The sequence below is a fragment of the Erpetoichthys calabaricus genome, chromosome 17 (genome assembly GCF_900747795.2).
Source record: "Erpetoichthys calabaricus chromosome 17, fErpCal1.3, whole genome shotgun sequence".
Taxonomy (NCBI): domain Eukaryota; kingdom Metazoa; phylum Chordata; class Cladistia; order Polypteriformes; family Polypteridae; genus Erpetoichthys; species Erpetoichthys calabaricus.
In genome coordinates, this window is record NC_041410.2 from 58,316,608 (window position 1) to 58,335,411 (window position 18,804).

At 36.2% G+C, this 18,804-nt stretch overlaps 1 protein-coding gene across 1 annotated transcript in view; it reads right to left on the reverse strand.

Moving 5' to 3' along the window:
• The window catches only part of iqgap1 (IQ motif containing GTPase activating protein 1), a 303,190-nt gene that overhangs the window by 166,754 nt on the left and 117,632 nt on the right, over nucleotides 1–18,804 (reverse strand). The window contains exons 6-9 of the mRNA XM_051920214.1: nucleotides 17,979–18,046; nucleotides 14,056–14,169; nucleotides 13,562–13,740; nucleotides 12,795–12,882 (exon numbers count right to left, since the gene is read on the reverse strand). Coding sequence (XP_051776174.1) covers nucleotides 12,795–12,882; nucleotides 13,562–13,740; nucleotides 14,056–14,169; nucleotides 17,979–18,046 — 449 coding nt within the window. The remainder of the gene's footprint in view (nucleotides 1–12,794; nucleotides 12,883–13,561; nucleotides 13,741–14,055; nucleotides 14,170–17,978; nucleotides 18,047–18,804) is intronic.

The following is an 18,804-nucleotide window of genomic DNA, read 5'->3' on the forward strand; positions in this document are numbered from 1 at the left end:
AGCAACTCTCAAAAGATCTGAAAACAAGGATTGTTCAGTATCATGGTTTAGGGGAAGACTACAAAAAGTTCTCTCAGAGGTTTAAACCGTCAGTTTCAACTGTAAGGAATGAAATCAGGAAATGGAAGGCCACAGGCACAGTTGCTGTTACACCCAGGTCTGGCAGGCCAAGAAAAATACAGGAGCGGCATATGTGTAGGATTGTGAAAATGGTTACAGACAACCTACAGATCACCTCCAAAGACCTACAAGAACATCTTGCTGCAGATGGTGTATCTGTACATCGTTCTACAATTCAGTGCAATTTGCACAAAGAACATCTGTATGGCAGGGTGATGAGAAAGAAGCCCTTTCTGCACTCACGTCACAAACAGAGTCACTTGTTGTATGCAAATGCTCATTTAGACAAGCCAGATTAATTTTGGAACAAAGTGCTTTGGACTGATGAGACAAAAATTGACTTATTTGGTCATAACAAAAAGCGCTTTGCATGGTGGAAGAAGAACACCGCATTCCAAGAAAAACACCTGCTACCTACTGTCAAATTTGGTGGAGGTTCCATCATGTTGTGGGGCAGTGTGGCTAGTTCAGGGACCCTTGTTAAAGTCGAGGGTCGGATGAATTCAACCCAATATCAACAAATTCTTCAGGATAATGTTCAAGCATCAGTCACAAAGTTGAAGTTACACATGGGTTGCATATTCCAACAAGACAATGACCCAAAACACAGTTTGAAATCTACAAAGGCATTCATGCAGAGGGAGAAGTATGATGTTCTGGAATGGCTGTCACAGTCCTCCTGACTTGAATATCATCGAAAATCTATGGGATGATTTGGAGCAGGCTGTCCATGCTCGGCAGCCATCAAATTTAACTGGAGAGATTTTGTATGAAAGAATGGTCAAAAATACTTCCATCCAGAATCCAGACACTCATCAAAGGCTATAGGTGGTGTCTAGAGGCTGTTATATTTGCAAAAGGAGGCTCAACTAAGTATTCATGTAATATCTCTGTTTGGGTGCCCAAATTTAGCACCCATCTAATTTTGTTATGATGCATATTGCATATTTTCTGTTAATCCAATAAATTTAATGTCACTGCTGAAATACTACTGTTTCCATAAGGCATGTCATATATTAAAAGAAAGTTGCTACTATGAAAGCTCAGCCAATGATAAACAAAATTCCGAAGATTTAGGAGGGGTTCCCAAACTTTTTCACATGACTGTAAATAATAATAATAATAGTAACATTTATTTGTATAGCACATTTTCATACAAAAAAGTAGCTCAAAGTGCTTTACATAATGAACAGTAAAAAAAATATATATAACATAAGAAATTAAAATAAGACAATATTAGTTAACATAAAAAAAAAAAAAAAGAGTAAGGTCCGATGGCCAGGGTGGACAGAAAAAACAAAAAAAAACTCCAGACGGCTGGAGAAAAAAATAAAATCTGCAGGTATCTGTAAAGTCATCTGAGAAGACATTAGAACAAAGTGTGCATAACATAACACAGCTGAGTACCACTAAAACCTAGGCTAATAATTTTTCAGTAATTACGCATTTCTTTCTGGTCTTTCAGTATACTAACATGATTATATTTTCTTGTTTTTAATTTTTTTCCAATTTGGCAGTTTTCATGCTTCTGATTATTTGCCTTTATTACTGACAACACTTTGCCTTTGCTGTTAGCAATTTATTTGTCTATGTCCTGGCTATTACCTGTTTTTAAACACACATACAGTTTTCCAATTGCTTTGTTTACACCCAAAACCTATAAAAGGAATGTTGTAGATAGGAATCACCCATACAGGTACGTTAGGCTAACACTAACACAAGTGTCCAGTACTCTGTGGAAGCTAGCTCTGGTGTGATGCATGGGTGATTTGTTTGGAAATTACGGCCTCACTTCTTTCTGAACTCTTCAGTCTTGTTTTGGCATACATTCTTCCACCTTTACTCAGTATTAACAGCCTATAGTAGTTACATTTGCTTTATCCTACCATCCTTTTTCAGTCTTGTTAACTCTCAGAAAGCTTGTCTCGTTTCTTTACTGGCTGTTACTCAAGGGTTCCAAAAAAAACACATTTTTTTTTTTTTTAACTGCCCTTGGCATATGGATTCCATTTGATTTTAGTAATTAAAATCTAATCACAGAAAGAGAATAATTCCTTTCCCACCAATAAGATCATAAATGGGTAAATTATTTGAAGTGTGTCGATATACTGAAATGATGTCTAGAAGCTTAGCCAGTATTAACATAAAGACAAATGTAAGTGAAAGATGAGGGAAGTTAAGATGTTTGTTTTTGATATATTTTGATAGGTAGAATACAAAAGGCTCTAATTCACTACTACACTCGCATTCTGTTCTTCATTTAACCACACTCATCTTTAGTAAACAAGAGAACATAGAAGAACTTTAAGATAAAATAAACAGAAATAAAGATAAAGAAACATGATGAAAGATTTTAAATCAATGCACTTAACATCTCAAAAATGTAATAAAGTGCCAGCTGCAGATTTGACTGCACAACTTAGGTAGCATTCAGCTTGTGTAATTTTTGTATTTTCAAATCTCCCATACAAAGTTACCACATTACAATGAAAATGCACAAAGGTTGCAAGTGCCAGATCTCCACGGTTTCACACAGCCAATGAATAAGAGTTAAAGCATTCTAACACAATCTAATTCATGTGACTCTGGTAAACTACTGTATATTAACGAAATATAAATTAAAAAATGCAATTTGAAAAATAATAATTGTGGCACTATAACATGAGTTTTGTAAGCCTTTTACACTATCTTGTGTCAGAGTCAAGTTGCAAGTTATCAATAAAGTTATTATTTAAAATAATGACATGCAAGTCATAAGTCAGATAAACTAAAAGGTGTTTTTACACTTGTATAGTCTGTTCTCTTTGTTCCTAATCACGGATGTTTAGTAACTTTGCTACAACTTCAAGTTAGTTCAATTGCGTTTCATACTGTAAACTTTCAAGCAAACTAAACATGAGGGCATGTCATGGACTTTTTTCATTGTGCAGAAGCATTTTTCTTTTTCCTTGGAAGAGGGGTAGGTATTTGCACACCACTGCATTTTCCATAAGTACTGGCTATAAGACTATTTGCAGATTATGAGCTATTAAAGTTTATGCGCTGAAGGACATATTTCAAAAAGCCAAGCATACAACAGAAGACAAGCTTTGCTGATGGCATACACTGATATGCTTCAGTTTCAGAACAGTGGATTTATCATTTAATTTTCATTTAACTGTATGATGTTGCACATTTACTTTCCAGCAGCCACAATGTGAACATAACCTCAGTTTAGTTTATCTCAAATTACTAGTGCTGGGCGGTATGACCAAAATTCTATATCACGGTATTTTTCAAAATTATACTGGATTCACGGTATTTTTTTCCCCATGCATGATTAGGATGCACATTTTTCACTGCAATTACTGCAGTAGACTGGGTAAGAATAACCTATTCCACTGTCAAGAGAATTGTACATTGTACAAAAAAAAAACATTTTAATGTGCACACAAGTATTAATATAGGTTTGCATGGCCCCATAAAGTGATAAGTTTTCAAGGGGGTGGCACTAATGAAGAGAAGGAATCACACTGCATGACAGTTGCAGTTAAAATATAGAACCTTTTTATTGAACAAATTTTGCAAATAACAAACTAAAATGTTGACAACATATTTTCAACCATCCAAAGAGGCATTTAGACTTAGTAAAATATCCAGAGGTGCTTGTCAAAAGTTGTATGGTATTGAACATGTCTTAGAAAAGGAATAAATAGTAAATATTTTTTGTAAACCAACTACACTTTCTGTTAATGTTAACAATCTCTGTCCACTGACACGTTAAAGTGACTTTTTAGACAACTTAACCATCATTAAACTGCATAATATTTAAACTAATTAATAACAATAAAATACATAATAGTGCAACTTCCAGTAATAATACTATTACTTCAAGACTTCAAGCCCAGGTGCATTACACAGTATTCACCAAATTAAAATAAAATAAAACAAGTGCAACTTGGTGATGACATCTTTACCAACTGAACCATCATTAAGGCAAACTGCATTAATATGGACCTTGCTTCAAGCTAAGCTATATACATAAATCATTAAACTGCAACTTGCATTTATATTGCTATTTGTGGTACAGCCCTACGAAATCTTATTAGGGCCACAGTGAAGAAAAAAAAATATGGACACAGGAAAGAAAAAAAACACACTATATATGTCGAGAATAAAGTCGACATGTTGACTTTATTCCCAACATTTCCACTTTAATTTTGACGCTTATGTCGAGATTAAAGTTGATATTTCCACTTTATTCTCATAGTTTATTTTGTAATTAATGTAGAATGTCGTAAACTAAACTTCATCCTAAAATCAATGTTTAATTTACTAGATTTTCTCAAACCCGTCATAAGTTAATGTAGCACATTAAATGCTTTTGTTCCCCGACCCAGTTGTTAATTGCTACGTGCTTCTTAAACTGACTTCCTCTACTATGAGAGGAGGTGCAGGCAGTGATCGGCACACAGAATACATTCACTTCATGATATTCCTGCTCTCTGAAAATTTAGAATGCTAAAATAAATACTTGATATCATTTTCAGGTTGAAATGCATTAAAGCAGGTATTAAACATGCACGGTAGTGTGGTGGTAGTGCTGCTCCCTCGCAGTAAGGCATCCCCAGGTGTATGTTCAGTATAGAGAACTTTATGGAAGGTGTGACAAGGCTCCAAAAAATGGATGTACTGTATGAATGGGTATCACATAGGTTTAGCTTAAATATTGTGTAAATGTTGGGTTTGTGATCAGAATTCAATGGATGTTCATCTGAGCAGGCTCTCTTTATTGCATGCGTGCTGTCTCTGTCTGACGTATCGAACCCCCAGTTCCTATCCTTCCTTTTTCTTTCTCCAGATAACCAATCACCACACGATAAACGTCTTTGTGAATTTAAAACTAGTTATAAACTGTGCCCACAGAGTGTTCAAAACTTTAAAAAAAATCTTTTTTATACATGTTTAATTATGCCATCCATTCAGGGTTTCGCCCATCCCAGCAAGCATTGTGTGTGAGGCAGGAGCAAATCCTGAACAGGGAGCCAGCACATCGCAGGGTGAATACGAGCAGTGCATACACTAGCAGGGTTAATATAGCATAACAAACCCCCACATCCTACGTCACTTTGAAAGGAAACTGAAGCACGCCAAGTAAACCCACCAGAAAAACATGCAAATTCAAAGCAGGGAACACCTGGGACCCCCTTGCTGCGAGGCAGCAGTGCAACCTCCACGCCATCATGCCCCCACATGATTAATACATGCTTTAATGCAGTTCATCATGAAAATTATATCAAGTATTTATCTTCGCATTCTAAATGTTCAGGGAGCAGGAATATCATGAAATTAATGTATTCTGTGTGCTGCCTGCGCCTCCTCTTAGTGCAAGAGGAAGTCAGTTTAAGAAGCACGTAGCGATTAACATGGCTCGGGAAACACTTAACACAAAGCATTTAATGTGCTATATAACTTATGATGGGGTTTGAGGAAATCTAGTAAATTAAATATTCATTTTAAGATTAAGTTTAGTTTACAATGTTCTACTTTAATGACAAATTACGAGAATACAGTCAACATGTCGACTTTAATAGATAGATAGATTAATCTCGACAAACAGTGAGAGTAAAGTAGAAATGTCGAGAATAAACTCAACATGTCGTCACACAACTACACAGTACCCAGGTACATTACACTGTATTGAAAAAAAAAATAAAATTACAACTTGGTTTGCAGTATTATCCAGTAGTATAGAAACAGTTTTCACACATTTGAACATAATGGTCCATATCCGACCTTTTAAAACCAAAGTATCTCCAGACAACAGACGCGACTCCTTTTTTCGGCAAAAGTTCTTATGTGTCATCATGTTCAACTTTATCGTCTGCTACAGCTTCAGTTTCGGAATGTTCTCTGTCCATTTTCACCGCGCAATACCTCCACTACTACATGTACTCCGCTGCATGCCTGTTTAGTGATGTAGCAGTGAAAAAGAGCCCCCGCGCAACACCTCCACTAACGCATGTACTCCGTTGCATGTGTCTTTAGCGGTGTAGCAGTGAAAAAGGTCCACCCTTAAACACTTTCCCGCTGCGCCACGTTCAGAACGTTGTTCAGGCAATTTACACCGGTGTTGCAGTATAAGAAAAATCCATATCATAACAAAAATAAACGGTTTTCGGTATGAACTGGTACACCGCCCAGCACTAATTGTCTACTGTCATAACTCTTGTACATCTTTGTTATTAATGCTTATTTTGTAATGCTTGTTTGTGTGCATTGAGAGTAAAGCCTACCTGCGCATAGTGTATTCGCCACCTCCAAGTATATTCTGATCGAACTGATCACAAGTACATTTTTTTTGGCACCTTTATATTGTTTTTTAATGCTCCATGTTAATCCTCTAATTATTCTATGAATGAAATTCCAAAATTACCAATGGCAGATGCTTAGCATGACTACCACAGTACACAAAATGTCACGCATAATGCACAGTATTTCATGTAGTAAAATGGGTCCCTTGCCAGATAACATCCAGACTTCATTTGAACCACTCCAGGGTTTGTTTGGTACCACACCAAAACCACTGTTCCCAAAGGGTCTTGTTACAGATGTTTGGGTCCGCACCAAAGTGCGATTGGCATGCTAAGTAAACAAGACTTTCAGAGAAATCACACCTGAATTTGAAAAAACTCGTCCAAAAAACAAGGTGTGAAAATACCTCAAGACACAAGTCACTCAACTCTGGTTTGAGATTTAATGATTTAGAATTAGTACTTTTTAAAACTGACAATTTTAACATTAGGGAACACACCCTTTTAACCTATTTATTACTATATGTTTTCCTTTTGTTTCTTGCTGACAAAAAAAATCAATAGTTTAATAATTTAAATGTGATAAAATTATCAAATAGTCATTTTTAATAGACAATATAGCTTTTAATGTTTTACTGTTTTAAAACATTATCGTAAACCAAGACTGCAGATACACTACATATGCTAAATAACTACCACTGACAAATGTGTGGTAAAGAATGTTGATCTGCGAATTTCGCCAAAGCATTATTTGCAGAAAATTTGCTGTGTTCGCCCTTGTTTGTTGAATTATTTACTGACAATTAGGCTGGTTTAGCAGAATACCCACCCCCCAATACCAGCACCCATAATGCTTTGCAAGGCCAGTGTGACGTCCTCTGGAGCTGTAACAGCCAACAGTGATGGGATTGCCCCCCTGGTATGTAATGCTGATCATTTGCATTACAGACTCAGTAGGACGAGTTATCAGTGCTTGCATCTAAATGTGCAGGCTGATTTTCAAGTTCCACGTTAATATATGAGAAGGAGATGCATTCCCTATGCATGCATAATAATTCGTCATGTGGCACGGCGAGAGTGAAAACAAACCTTGAAGGAGCCTGACACCCCCACACACTACCAAACAGATGACACTCTATGAAATAACAACGACAAAATATTTATTACTATTTACAATAGGTTTCTATCTTTTTGATAGAATACAAAAAGTGCAAAGCATCAGCACAGGCAGTTTAGAGACTTCAGTGTGATTTCAAAAAGTAGAATGCACCAGCAAGGTTTCAATCATGATACACCACTTGGAAGTTTCTGACGTTAAATGACTTACATATTTTTTCTGACTTTTACCTACGATTTTGCTATTTCCGCTTTGTTTTGAGGAAATATATGATTGCGCGTCTCTGACTGCATTCTTTCTTCTTTGATCTCATGGAGGCACGGTGGTGCAGTGATTGATACTGCTGCCGCACAGCTCAGGTCAGGTCACCTTTGTGGCCACAATAAATGGCCCAATATAGTTCGCAGTCATTTCCTAGCCCTCAGGGACACTTTACAAATCTAGTTCAGTTAGTCCTTCCCCATTGAATTTATTGTACATTAATTGCACCATAATATGGTAAGAAGGACTAAACTATACATTCCTCCATACCATGAAGTTCTGAGACAATGACCACTGTAACTGACAGTATAATGATTTCTAAGAACATTAGAAATTTGACTATACATTCCTCCATACCATGAAGTTCTGAGACAATGACCACTGTAACTGACAGTATAATGATTTCTAAGAACATTAGAAATTTGACAAATGAGAAAAGACCAGGGATATTTAGTTAATAGTTAAGCTGTCCCAATCATCCACATACTTCTTAAAGTTGTCAAGGTTTCTGCTTCAACTACTCGTCTTAGTAGTTTGTCTAAATCTCCATATTCCCACAACTCTTTATGTAAAGAAGTGTTTTCTGGCTTCAAATGGACTTATTTCCACTGGTGTCCTTAAATACGTGATTCACCTTTAAATTGAAAAAAAGTCTGCTGGATCTACTTTATTAAAGTTTTTAAAAAGTTTGAAGATCTGGATTAGGTATCTATGTAGTCTCCTCTGTGCGAGGCTAAACAGGTTTAATTTTCAAAGTCTGAGCCTGTCAGAGTAGGCCATGTCCTTAAGTCCTAGGGTGCTCTTGGTTGCTCTCCTCTGTGCAGCATCCATTTCTGCTCAGTTTTTATTTGTAGTGTGGTGACCAAAACTGCACACAATACTCCAGATACGGTCTCACTAGTACATTGCATATTCTGAGCATAAAGTACCCAGATTTATTTTCAACAGTTTTTACAATATAATGCAAGATGCAAGCAAGAACCTTCTTAACCTTTGGCCAAAGTGTCTCTAAAAGACTTAAAATTAAAACCATAATGTTAGCAAGAAGGATAAATAAATTACTAGTCCAAGTTACGGGTCTGCTTTATACTCAATAGTTGAAGGGTAAATTGTATATAGAAAAATATTTCTATGAAAAATGTTCATCAAATCATGTGTCACACTAATTTTTGAAACTGCACCCTTTCATTTCTCATCATGAACTTCAACTTCAAATAACTATATTGACAAGGTTAACACTAGAATTACCAAAGCCTTCAAAAAAACTCATAAACCCGCTCCACCTTAAATCCATTCGCACCTCTCCATCAGCATCTTTTGTTTTGTAAATGTGTCGATAAGCAAAAGCAGCCTATCATCCCATCCCCCCACCACTGCAGGAAGGGCAAAAAGCTCTCCCAGCTCAAGCCTTGTATATCTAGGAGAGAGGTACCGGGAGCAGTATAGGGTAAATAATATCGTTATTTGGAACACATGCATTTCATATGTGTGTTCAGTGTCTACAAAGATCTATGCAATTGTAGCATGACAGAAATGCTAAACACACTTTTTTCATGTTTTTAGTACTACCGACAAAATTTTGACATGAAGTGTATAATGTGTGAAGACTGAAGTCCAAATATCAAATAAGCACTTTCACAAAAGGTACAAATGTAACAGAACAAGTACGCTTTTATTCAATACTATAACTGAAGAAAAATAAATTGGGTTAGTGTACTTCGTTGGCACGACTGCTTTGGTAGTACAGTGGTAAGAACTGCTGACTCAAATCAATCAATCAGCCGGTATAAATGTATGGTACTTGTAAAGGTTAGCATTTTTTTTTTAATTCAGTTTTCTTCTCTCAGTCACGTTCACGCTCTCCATGATCTGACACTGCTGTTTTCAAATAAAGATGTGCCATAACAGAGGTGAACTCAGATGAGGATGAGGGTTCTACATCAGAGAAAGAACAGCCACCCTCCCAGAAAGAAACGTCCACTCACATATAAGAACGAAGCTGCACCAGTCTAAAGGTGAAAGATGGCACCGTTTGGATACAGGACAAGGTCCAGTGTCATCCTGCCAATCACCTGTCCTTCAAAGAAACAGCACGGCTTACAGAGCTCGCCAACGTATCCTACAAAGTCCTGTTTGTGATGATGTTTTGTGATGGTCTTTACATAAGAAGCATTTATATGTTACTTATCATCCTGCCAGTCAGTCTGCCCCACGCCTGTCCTTCAAAGAAAAAGCATGGCTTACAGAGCTCACCGAGGTATCATGCAAAGTTTTGTGATGGTCTTTATATAAAAACATTTATATTTGTTACTTACTGTATATCAAAGCCAGTTTGAATGTTATTTACTTTGATTTATTTACGTATCTTCCTACAGTATAAAGTCAAGTAAACTGCAGAGCTTCCTCTGTTTGATCGACACGGGCATGCTGACAAAGTACATGTGTACTGAAGTGACTTTAGCTGCAGGTGGAAGCTCCTGTCGCACCCTACACAACTATGCTTGATCTTATTCAGGAAAAGATCCCAGTAACCCCACGGAAGAAAGACCTTCAGAGACTAAGGTCATAAAGCTTATGAAACTGTTTCTGGACAAAGGCAGAACCATAACAACAGTTGGGTGGAGCTTCCAACTGCAGCTGAAGTCACTTCAGTACACATTTTCAAGGCAATATTCATACTAACACCATATGCGACAATACTATCAGTTGTAATATACTATACCACATTACTTGCACAAATACTTGTTTTGTTTAACTGCCAGAATTCTAATCCACCCTCGATAACCTAGTGGTATAACCATGTTCTACATTATCTAAAAAAATTAATTTTCTTCAGGTAGATCGGATCAGAATTCTGTCATAATTTGTCATTTTAAAAGCAAGAATTTTCAGTCTCTGCTAAACCTTTCTATTTTATTTGCTATTTTACTCTATATAAAAAAAACACAGCATCTGACAAGAAGACATGTAATCTCTCTGACTCAAGTGGGAGTGGAGTGGCGAGTTGTGGTGTTTTATGGATTGTCTGCAGAACATTTTGATGTACTTGCAAGGTTTTTCTTTTTTCTGGTTGTATTGTGCTTTGTTATTGCGATTTGTTCTTTTATTATAATTGAAAGTTTTGGACAGCCAAAGTTGGCATATTTCTATTCTTCAGAAAGATGCCTAATAATTCCATTGGTATGCACTGTACAAATATGGGAAGCATTTAAAGGAAGTTTTAGGAGGAGAGGTGGGGTATGGTTGTGTTGGAGAACTCCAATTCATCTGTGACCATGCTCTGTTGGCCAGGACTTTAGACACATTTTCTGGCAGAGCTGAGCTACATAACTTTGTTTTTTGATGCACCACTAAATGGAAAGTTAAAAGTTCCTGCATAACTTTTCACTACATTTGGCCATGCTGACTTGTACAACTAATTCTCTCTATTATAAAAAAAAAAAAATCCTGGAGAGAAACAGTAGGGCATCGAGACGTGATCTTCACATTAGGATCACAGAAGACACTTAAAAGACCTGCGAGGACCTTAAACATGAGATATTGTGCCAAGAGATTGACCCAGGACTGTATCGCAATGACATAGAACATGAGATTCTTGCAAGACATGCCCTACTTACAATCAATATCAAATAAGACAATGGGGCAGCAAAACAATCAGTCGTGTGAAGGATTTCAGCACACACAAATCCAGGGTCTCAGCAGATATAAAGCATATAAGGACAATAACTTACAAATGAAATGTCGACGACTAAGCGAAGAAGAAAGCAGCGTGGAGAAAAGAGACTCAAAAGCGTTGGAGAGAAAGAAAAAAAAAGCAAAACAGCAAAAATAACCTAGGTGCAAATTCAGAAAATAAGGAAAGTAAACAAAGCACGTCCAATCGGGCTCAGAATTAAAAGACAGAGTAAAAGACAAAGTAGAACTTCATAAACACGTTCACAAACGTTGGCGCTATACACATGCAGAGCAGATTATGAAAGCAGTGGAATTCGAAAGGCTAAAAAAAATTTAAAAAAAACATGCGCGATACAAATGTGGAGAAAGTTAAAGAATATGAAAGTAGGAAAATTAGAAAGTTTAAAAAAAAAAGAAAGTAAAGATCGCATGCAGAGCAAGATACGGAATATGAAAGCAGAAAAAAATGAGTGTCAAAAAAAAGAAAGTAAACATCGCATTAGCGCAAAAAAAGAGAAATTATTACTCGGAGAAATAACTAAAAGGCAAACAGGTGATATGTCAGAAGTATGTAAATATTGTAAAGCTTTAAAGTTTAAGTCAGATAATTTTAAAAACATGGTTCACCTCACATGCATTTATTGGTTACTTTGCAAAAAAAATTATTAACTGCTGATGATGTGGATCGCTTTGTCTGTGCTGAAATTCCAAACAGAGAAACCTATCCTGAGTTAAGGTACAAAGTCATTAAACACATGTCTCACTGACCTCATTTAAAAGATTCAGCATATTGGGACTCGAAAGATTCCAAATATTGTTTTTACATAAGTTCTGAAATAAAAGTGAAACTAATGAAATAGTAACAATTCAAAGAAAAAAAAAATCTTAAACGTGTGTATCCGGAAAACCAAACATGGGGGTTGGCGAGCGAAGCAAGCAGGGGGCGAAGCCCCCTAGTAGGTAAAAAAGATGTTCAAGAACAATGAAAGAAAAGAGAAATTTAAATGTAGAAGGAGGATTCAACAATATGCAACAAGGAAAAGTGTACAGAAATATAGCTGTATTCCAAAGTGATAGATAAAGAAAGATGATAGTTAAGTAGGTAAATATAAAAAGGTTCAGTCTGTGCTTTAATAAAGAAAGCAGGGGGGAAGGAGTTTTTTAAATATAAAAAATATCAAATTGAAGAAGTAATGGTTCTATAGAATAGAGAATCACCAAGCAGAAAATAAAAACAAAAAGGACACCCAATAACATTCCAAAATGACAATGCCATTTTTTTTTTCTTGAAAGTCTGTAAAGGTATTAAGTAGAATACTGCTACTTACAATTTACTTTGTTCACATTGCCTTGAATTTCAGCTTGGGTTAGCAGCTCTTCATACACATCTCGTTCTTCCTCTGAAAGCTCAATTGTCTGCAACAAAAACAAAAAAAGGGGGGAAAAACACCTTTATCCTACATAATTGTTTACATGCTGTTTAAAGTTTAAAGAGGTTGGAAAAAGTCCAAAAAATGAAATACAAACTAAAGTCATTATGTTTTTCCATGACCCTATAAATCATTTTGATAATGTTGATCATGAAAGTCACTATTTGAATACAGACTGAGTAAATTAATAATATAAAAGCTACTGTTCCGAAATATTAAACAATCAATTATGTGAAACACTGCTAAATCAGTGGACTGGATGAGATAGCCAAGGGAGAGGGTCAAATGATTATGAGTCACAAGGACTAGGTGAAGATGGTATGAGACCCATTGTGTGAAACAGATTTTGAAGAATCCTGTATTATCTTCTGTTTTCTAATGGCTTCAAAAAATGTAAAAGACAGAAGTTCACTTAACAGAAAATCCATTAACTATTCTACTCTGAACAATATGCCCACATCTATTGGATAAAGCTCTTTCTTTTCCAACCCAAAGAGCAACCTTCAATATTTCTCTTCTGTTTGTTACTTTTAAATTGTTGTTTAGTAAGGAAAATAAATCTGCTACACCTTTCATTCTATATTATTGTTTCTATGCATGTACTCATTTGAATAATGAATAGCTTCTTCTCTTTACATGATATTAAGGAATGAGGGAATTATTACCCGTTTTCTAGCAGAAAGAACTTTATCCTGCTTGGCTTGATAAAGTGTCTCTTGGTACTGGTGGGCATAGCTGTCATCCAGATTCACTAACATGGCATTTGGGTTGCGCATTGCTGATACGGTACCTTCTGGTACTCCGTGGTCGATGGCATCATTAATGGCAATGACTGCAGCATGCACTAAAGGATGATAAAATTGAAGAACAATGTTGGCATAAATTCATATACTAAAAGCCCAAACTAGATTATTAAAAAAAAAAAAAAAAAACCTGAATTTTATTTTAAAAGTCATTAGCATGTAATAAATTTCCTGTAGCTAGTAATTAGAAATAAAAGGTCCACCGACAAAAACCGGATTTATCAGGTAGAAGTAATCACTCTGTAATTCTTATTCAGTTTTACCACTGTCCAGAGAAAACAAACAACTATCTGATCAGGTGGCATTAATTTTATGTTAATTGATGTTATGTTTGTGTGATACAAACAACAACTCACATGCTGCTTCATCAACGGATAACTCATTAGCTAGGATTCCCCCTATTTTGCTAAAGGCAGGCATCTGAATCCCATACTTCTCAAGTTCACTCTTCATGTTGTTAATCTCCTCCTCTGGAAAGTGGAATAAAATATTTAAGTCAGAATAAGAATAGTTCAGAATTCAACCATTTATCCATTTACTTTCATGCCTCCTATTTTCAGAAGCACAAGGAGACAAAAGGTATCAAATTATGAGCACAAGACAAGATCCACCATGGTAAACACTAATGCATAATAGTGATATTGAATACATATGATTAGAAAGGGCAATGAAGCAGAATAGTTCATAATTTATTATTGTGACGATACTGAACTTTAAAAATAAATAAATAAATAGCAGCTTTACAATATACCCAATCTGGGTTTGCCATGATTAATATTTTGCTTAATTCAGCTCAATTTAGCTTTTTTTTTTTGCTTTTGTCCACAAAACTCATTTAGTATTTTCTTTATGAAACTCAGCTTTACTTAGGAGAGATGCTTTGAACTATTTTGTTACTCAGGATAGCATAACATTTTACAATAACTTATGTAATAATCTGAAGAAGCAGATAACACTTAACCAGAAGTTAAATTATCTGGTCTAATGGAAAGGCAAGCTGATCAAACAGGAGAGACTATATTACAAACTTGTCATAAGCGCACAGGCAAATTTCTTTTTTACCAGTATATCACATAGCCCAGTATTTTTTGCTTTACCACTGAAACTTTTTATAACAATACTGGAAGCAGAAATAAGCACTGTCCTGCATACTAGCAAGTAAAGGGTACTATCATAAGCCACTCACAAAGCCCTTCATCTTCTTTGCAATTTAAATTTTCACATGCCCTTTGGCATTTATCCAAGCAAGCTTAAGAAATACCAACCAACAAACAAATACAAAGCAACAAAAGGTATAGATACTGCTGAATCTTCCTATAAATTTTGTCACAATAGTATTTATTAATTATGTAAGTGCCCTTAACATTAACTAAATAAAACTAAGTTATGAGATAAAAAATGAAGGGATTATTATACATTTTCTCCATCTTTTGAAGCATAATTATGATGTGTTTTGCAAATATATTAGTGCTGGGAGTCTTTTGTTCCAACTAGTTTCACAATTAATTAGTCACTCTATTTTATGTTTACCTGCTCTCGTTGTTTGTTTAGCGGTGAATTTAACTTCTCTTATTTTGCATTCAGAAAAGTGCATTAATGTTAAATTTCTATGTATAAGAAAGTAAGATTTGTATTTTTTCATTACCTTTTGATGCTTAACTCTTATTTGTATTGAAATACTGTTAATTAATGACAAGTATGGCAAACACCAGAAATGTTGCATACACCCATTTCCATACTCATTTCAAGATGTATAAAAACTGAACTTGCCATAAAGCCACACACATTTTCATGGCAGCTTCACAGCGTGTGTATGCACTTTTCTGCTCAGTTTTGCAAAAAGGTGGCACCCAACGTCAAAGCAGTGCCACTTTTTCTGTATCATTTCCTCCCCCCCATATTCACATCCATGACGTGAGATTTATCAAATACACCGAAATTAATTGCATATCATTAACAAATTTAATTCACTTGATTGTAATCATTCTGTAACAATATAAAGGTGCATGGAAAGGCCAAAGTATTTCAACTACCATAATTGTTTTAGCGTTGTTAGTTGATATCGCAAATGGAAGAATTAGAAGAGAGCGCATATTTTGAGATGATAATGACTGGCTTCTAAGCAGATTTCAGTTACCAAGAGCAATCCACTTAGAGCCGTGTGCTGAACTGGCACCAGCTTTACAAAGGCAGACTTTGAGGAATTGTGCTCTACCTGCTCCTTTGCAAGTTCAATATGAACTTGCTGACCGATTGGGTATTTCATAACCATCACAGAGTAGCACCATGCCAGCTGTATAGGTTGTTATTCTCTGCTTGTCATCTAGATATACAAGATTTCCTTACATTATGGTCGAACTGGCAAACATCAAAGAGCAATTCGCACTTTCAAGGGGACCAATGCTGCATATTTGCCCTAAACAACTTTTTGGGGTTTTGGTCAGTATATATAGCCTACTTCTTGTCACTTTGCAGGAAAAGTGCCTGACAATCCAGAAATAAGTCAGCCAATTTTCACTTCATTATACCTGCTAGGCCAGAGGGTATTAACTCACCAATGAGACACCACATTCAGTTTTCAATTGGTGTGTGTGTACATACATAAAACAGGTTTTTGGTGACATAAAATGGCAACCTGCAGCAGTTTCCAGTTTTCCTAATGTAATTAAAGAAGTCTATTGCACTGATATTGAAAAAGGGCATCTAGTGAGAATTTAGTTGCCTTTGTTAACTGTAAGCAGTTACATTCCATTAACACACAAGTCATACGCGATACCAAGGTAAGGCAGAGAGTCATTGTGTTTGGTGGCCTGAGTCAACCCATGATTCGCGCATTTTGTGGCAAAGTAGCTTTGGTCAATAACTTGCTGATGCTGCTGAATGTTGTGGCTACCTTATTTACATTACTATTGATTAATATGTATTCAAAACGAATCATGAGGACATAAAGAAAGAAGTATCCTATTTTATTAAGCACAAGCACTATAAGGGTTAAACTAGAAAAGGCTTATGCCTGTATATATTTTATATATCTGAATAAACTAGAAACCATCAATATACTATAAGCTAAAAGTCAGGTATGCACTGAAAGATGGGGAAGGTAAATTCCTCTGTTCCAAATAAGAAATGTGAACTTGAGGTTGGAAATACTGGTGGCAACGACTGGACCAGTATTAAGCGGGAATAGGCCCTATCAGGCATATATGATGTATGGGAAACATGCTACACCCAGTGAGCTGGAAAATATTGGTGGAACCAGTTGGAGGCAGGTTGGCGGGGAATGGAATGTTAGGACTCAGATGACAGAGACTAATGTGTTGGGATATAAGAATTGTAATAAAAGTATGGTTTGCCCATCATTGGGTACTCATTTCACTTGATTTGAGTCCGTGTGGGCATCACGCAATAAAGCCTGATTCTGCTGCCTTCCCGAGACTGTGTGCCGTACCTCTGTCATGACACTTGTTGATAAGGTAAGTGGATGAACCATCAGTTTTTCATATGGCGTATACTAATCACTGTAACAGAAGTCATATAATTACATATGCCAGATAATAGTGGCTAATCACTCAAGACACTGGCACCATTACACCTTTCCAAACCCCAGATCACAGAGCAAAGGTGCTACAATGCCTTGCATGGTCTTGGCAGCACGAGGAGTCAGGAGGGAGGCTGGTCTACTACCCAATGAAGGTCTACAGAATTGTGCTTGCATATATGAGGTTGATTGGCATAGTCAATATATGATTATTTTAGGGTGGCAACCGAGCAGAGATAGAGGCACGTTCATATACGCACATTTACAAAATGATTGTGATGGCGTACAAATAAGCACACTGACAGATTATTTAAAATCAGATATTTTTTGGCTTACGCATTTTCCTGCTTTTTGCCGTAAGCATGTTTTCACACTTGAATCTAGGCAAAGGTTTATAAAGGAGACCCCTCAGGACTGAACTTGAGAACCACTGTTTTAAACTACTGAAAATCATTCTCATAACGTGTATGTCTAACTTAATTCTAACAAGACACAAAAAATCATTTTTAAGATTCTTTACAAATAATGGCTTCCTTTGCACCTCTGTGAAAAGTGACAACGTTGAAAAGTGATATTTTATGGTAGAGGTTGAGGACTTTAGTTCAAATACTCAGGAAGGTCTTGAGGAAAGCCCACAGTGAAACCAGACCTCTCTACAGAACTTTTCCCAATTACAGAATTAATTTTAACCACTACGTCACAATGCAATTAAATTTCAAAAGTCTATATACAATCACTTACCGGTGAAGTCCACCTTTCCATACAGGTCTTGAATCTGAGGTGCCAGTCCCAGCTTAAACAGATACAAGCTGAAAGTAAACAGATCTAAGATTAAAAAGTGTCCAAATTTTTATTTATTTATTTACTTTTAAATATATTTTAGTTTAAGAAAATGGTGATTAAGAGATGACATGATTTAAATTTTTAAAATTATGACAGTAATCTGTACAATAGATTAAGGCTGTTATTTTAAAACAAGTCCAACGGAAATATGTGGATACAATTGGAAATCTGTGAAGTCCACCTTTCCATACAGGTCTTGAATCTGAGGTGCCAGTCCCAGCTTAAACAGATGCAAGCTGAAAGTAAACAGATCTAAGATTAAAAAGTGTCCAAATTTTTATTTATTTACTTTTGAATATATTTTTGGAGATTGTGCATAAGCTTTATAATGCACTGGTGAGGTCTTATCTGGAGTACTGTGTGTGGTTTGTCTGCAAGCCACAAAATAAAAAAAAATTACTAAAATAAAAAATAAAATGTACAGTGATCCCTCGCTATATCGCGCTTCGCCTTTCGCGGCTTCACTCCATCGCGGATTTTATATGTAAGCATATTTAAATGTATATCGCGGATTTTTCGCTGCTTCGCGGGTTTCTGCGGACAATGGGTCTTTTAATTTCTGGTACATGCTTCCTCAGTTGGTTTGCCCAGTTGATTTCATACAAGGGACACTATTGGCAGATGGCTGAGAAGCTACCCAACTTACTTTCTCTCTCTCTCTCTCACGCTGACGTAGGGGGGTGTGAGCAGGAGGGCTGTTCGCACACCTAGACGATAGGGACGT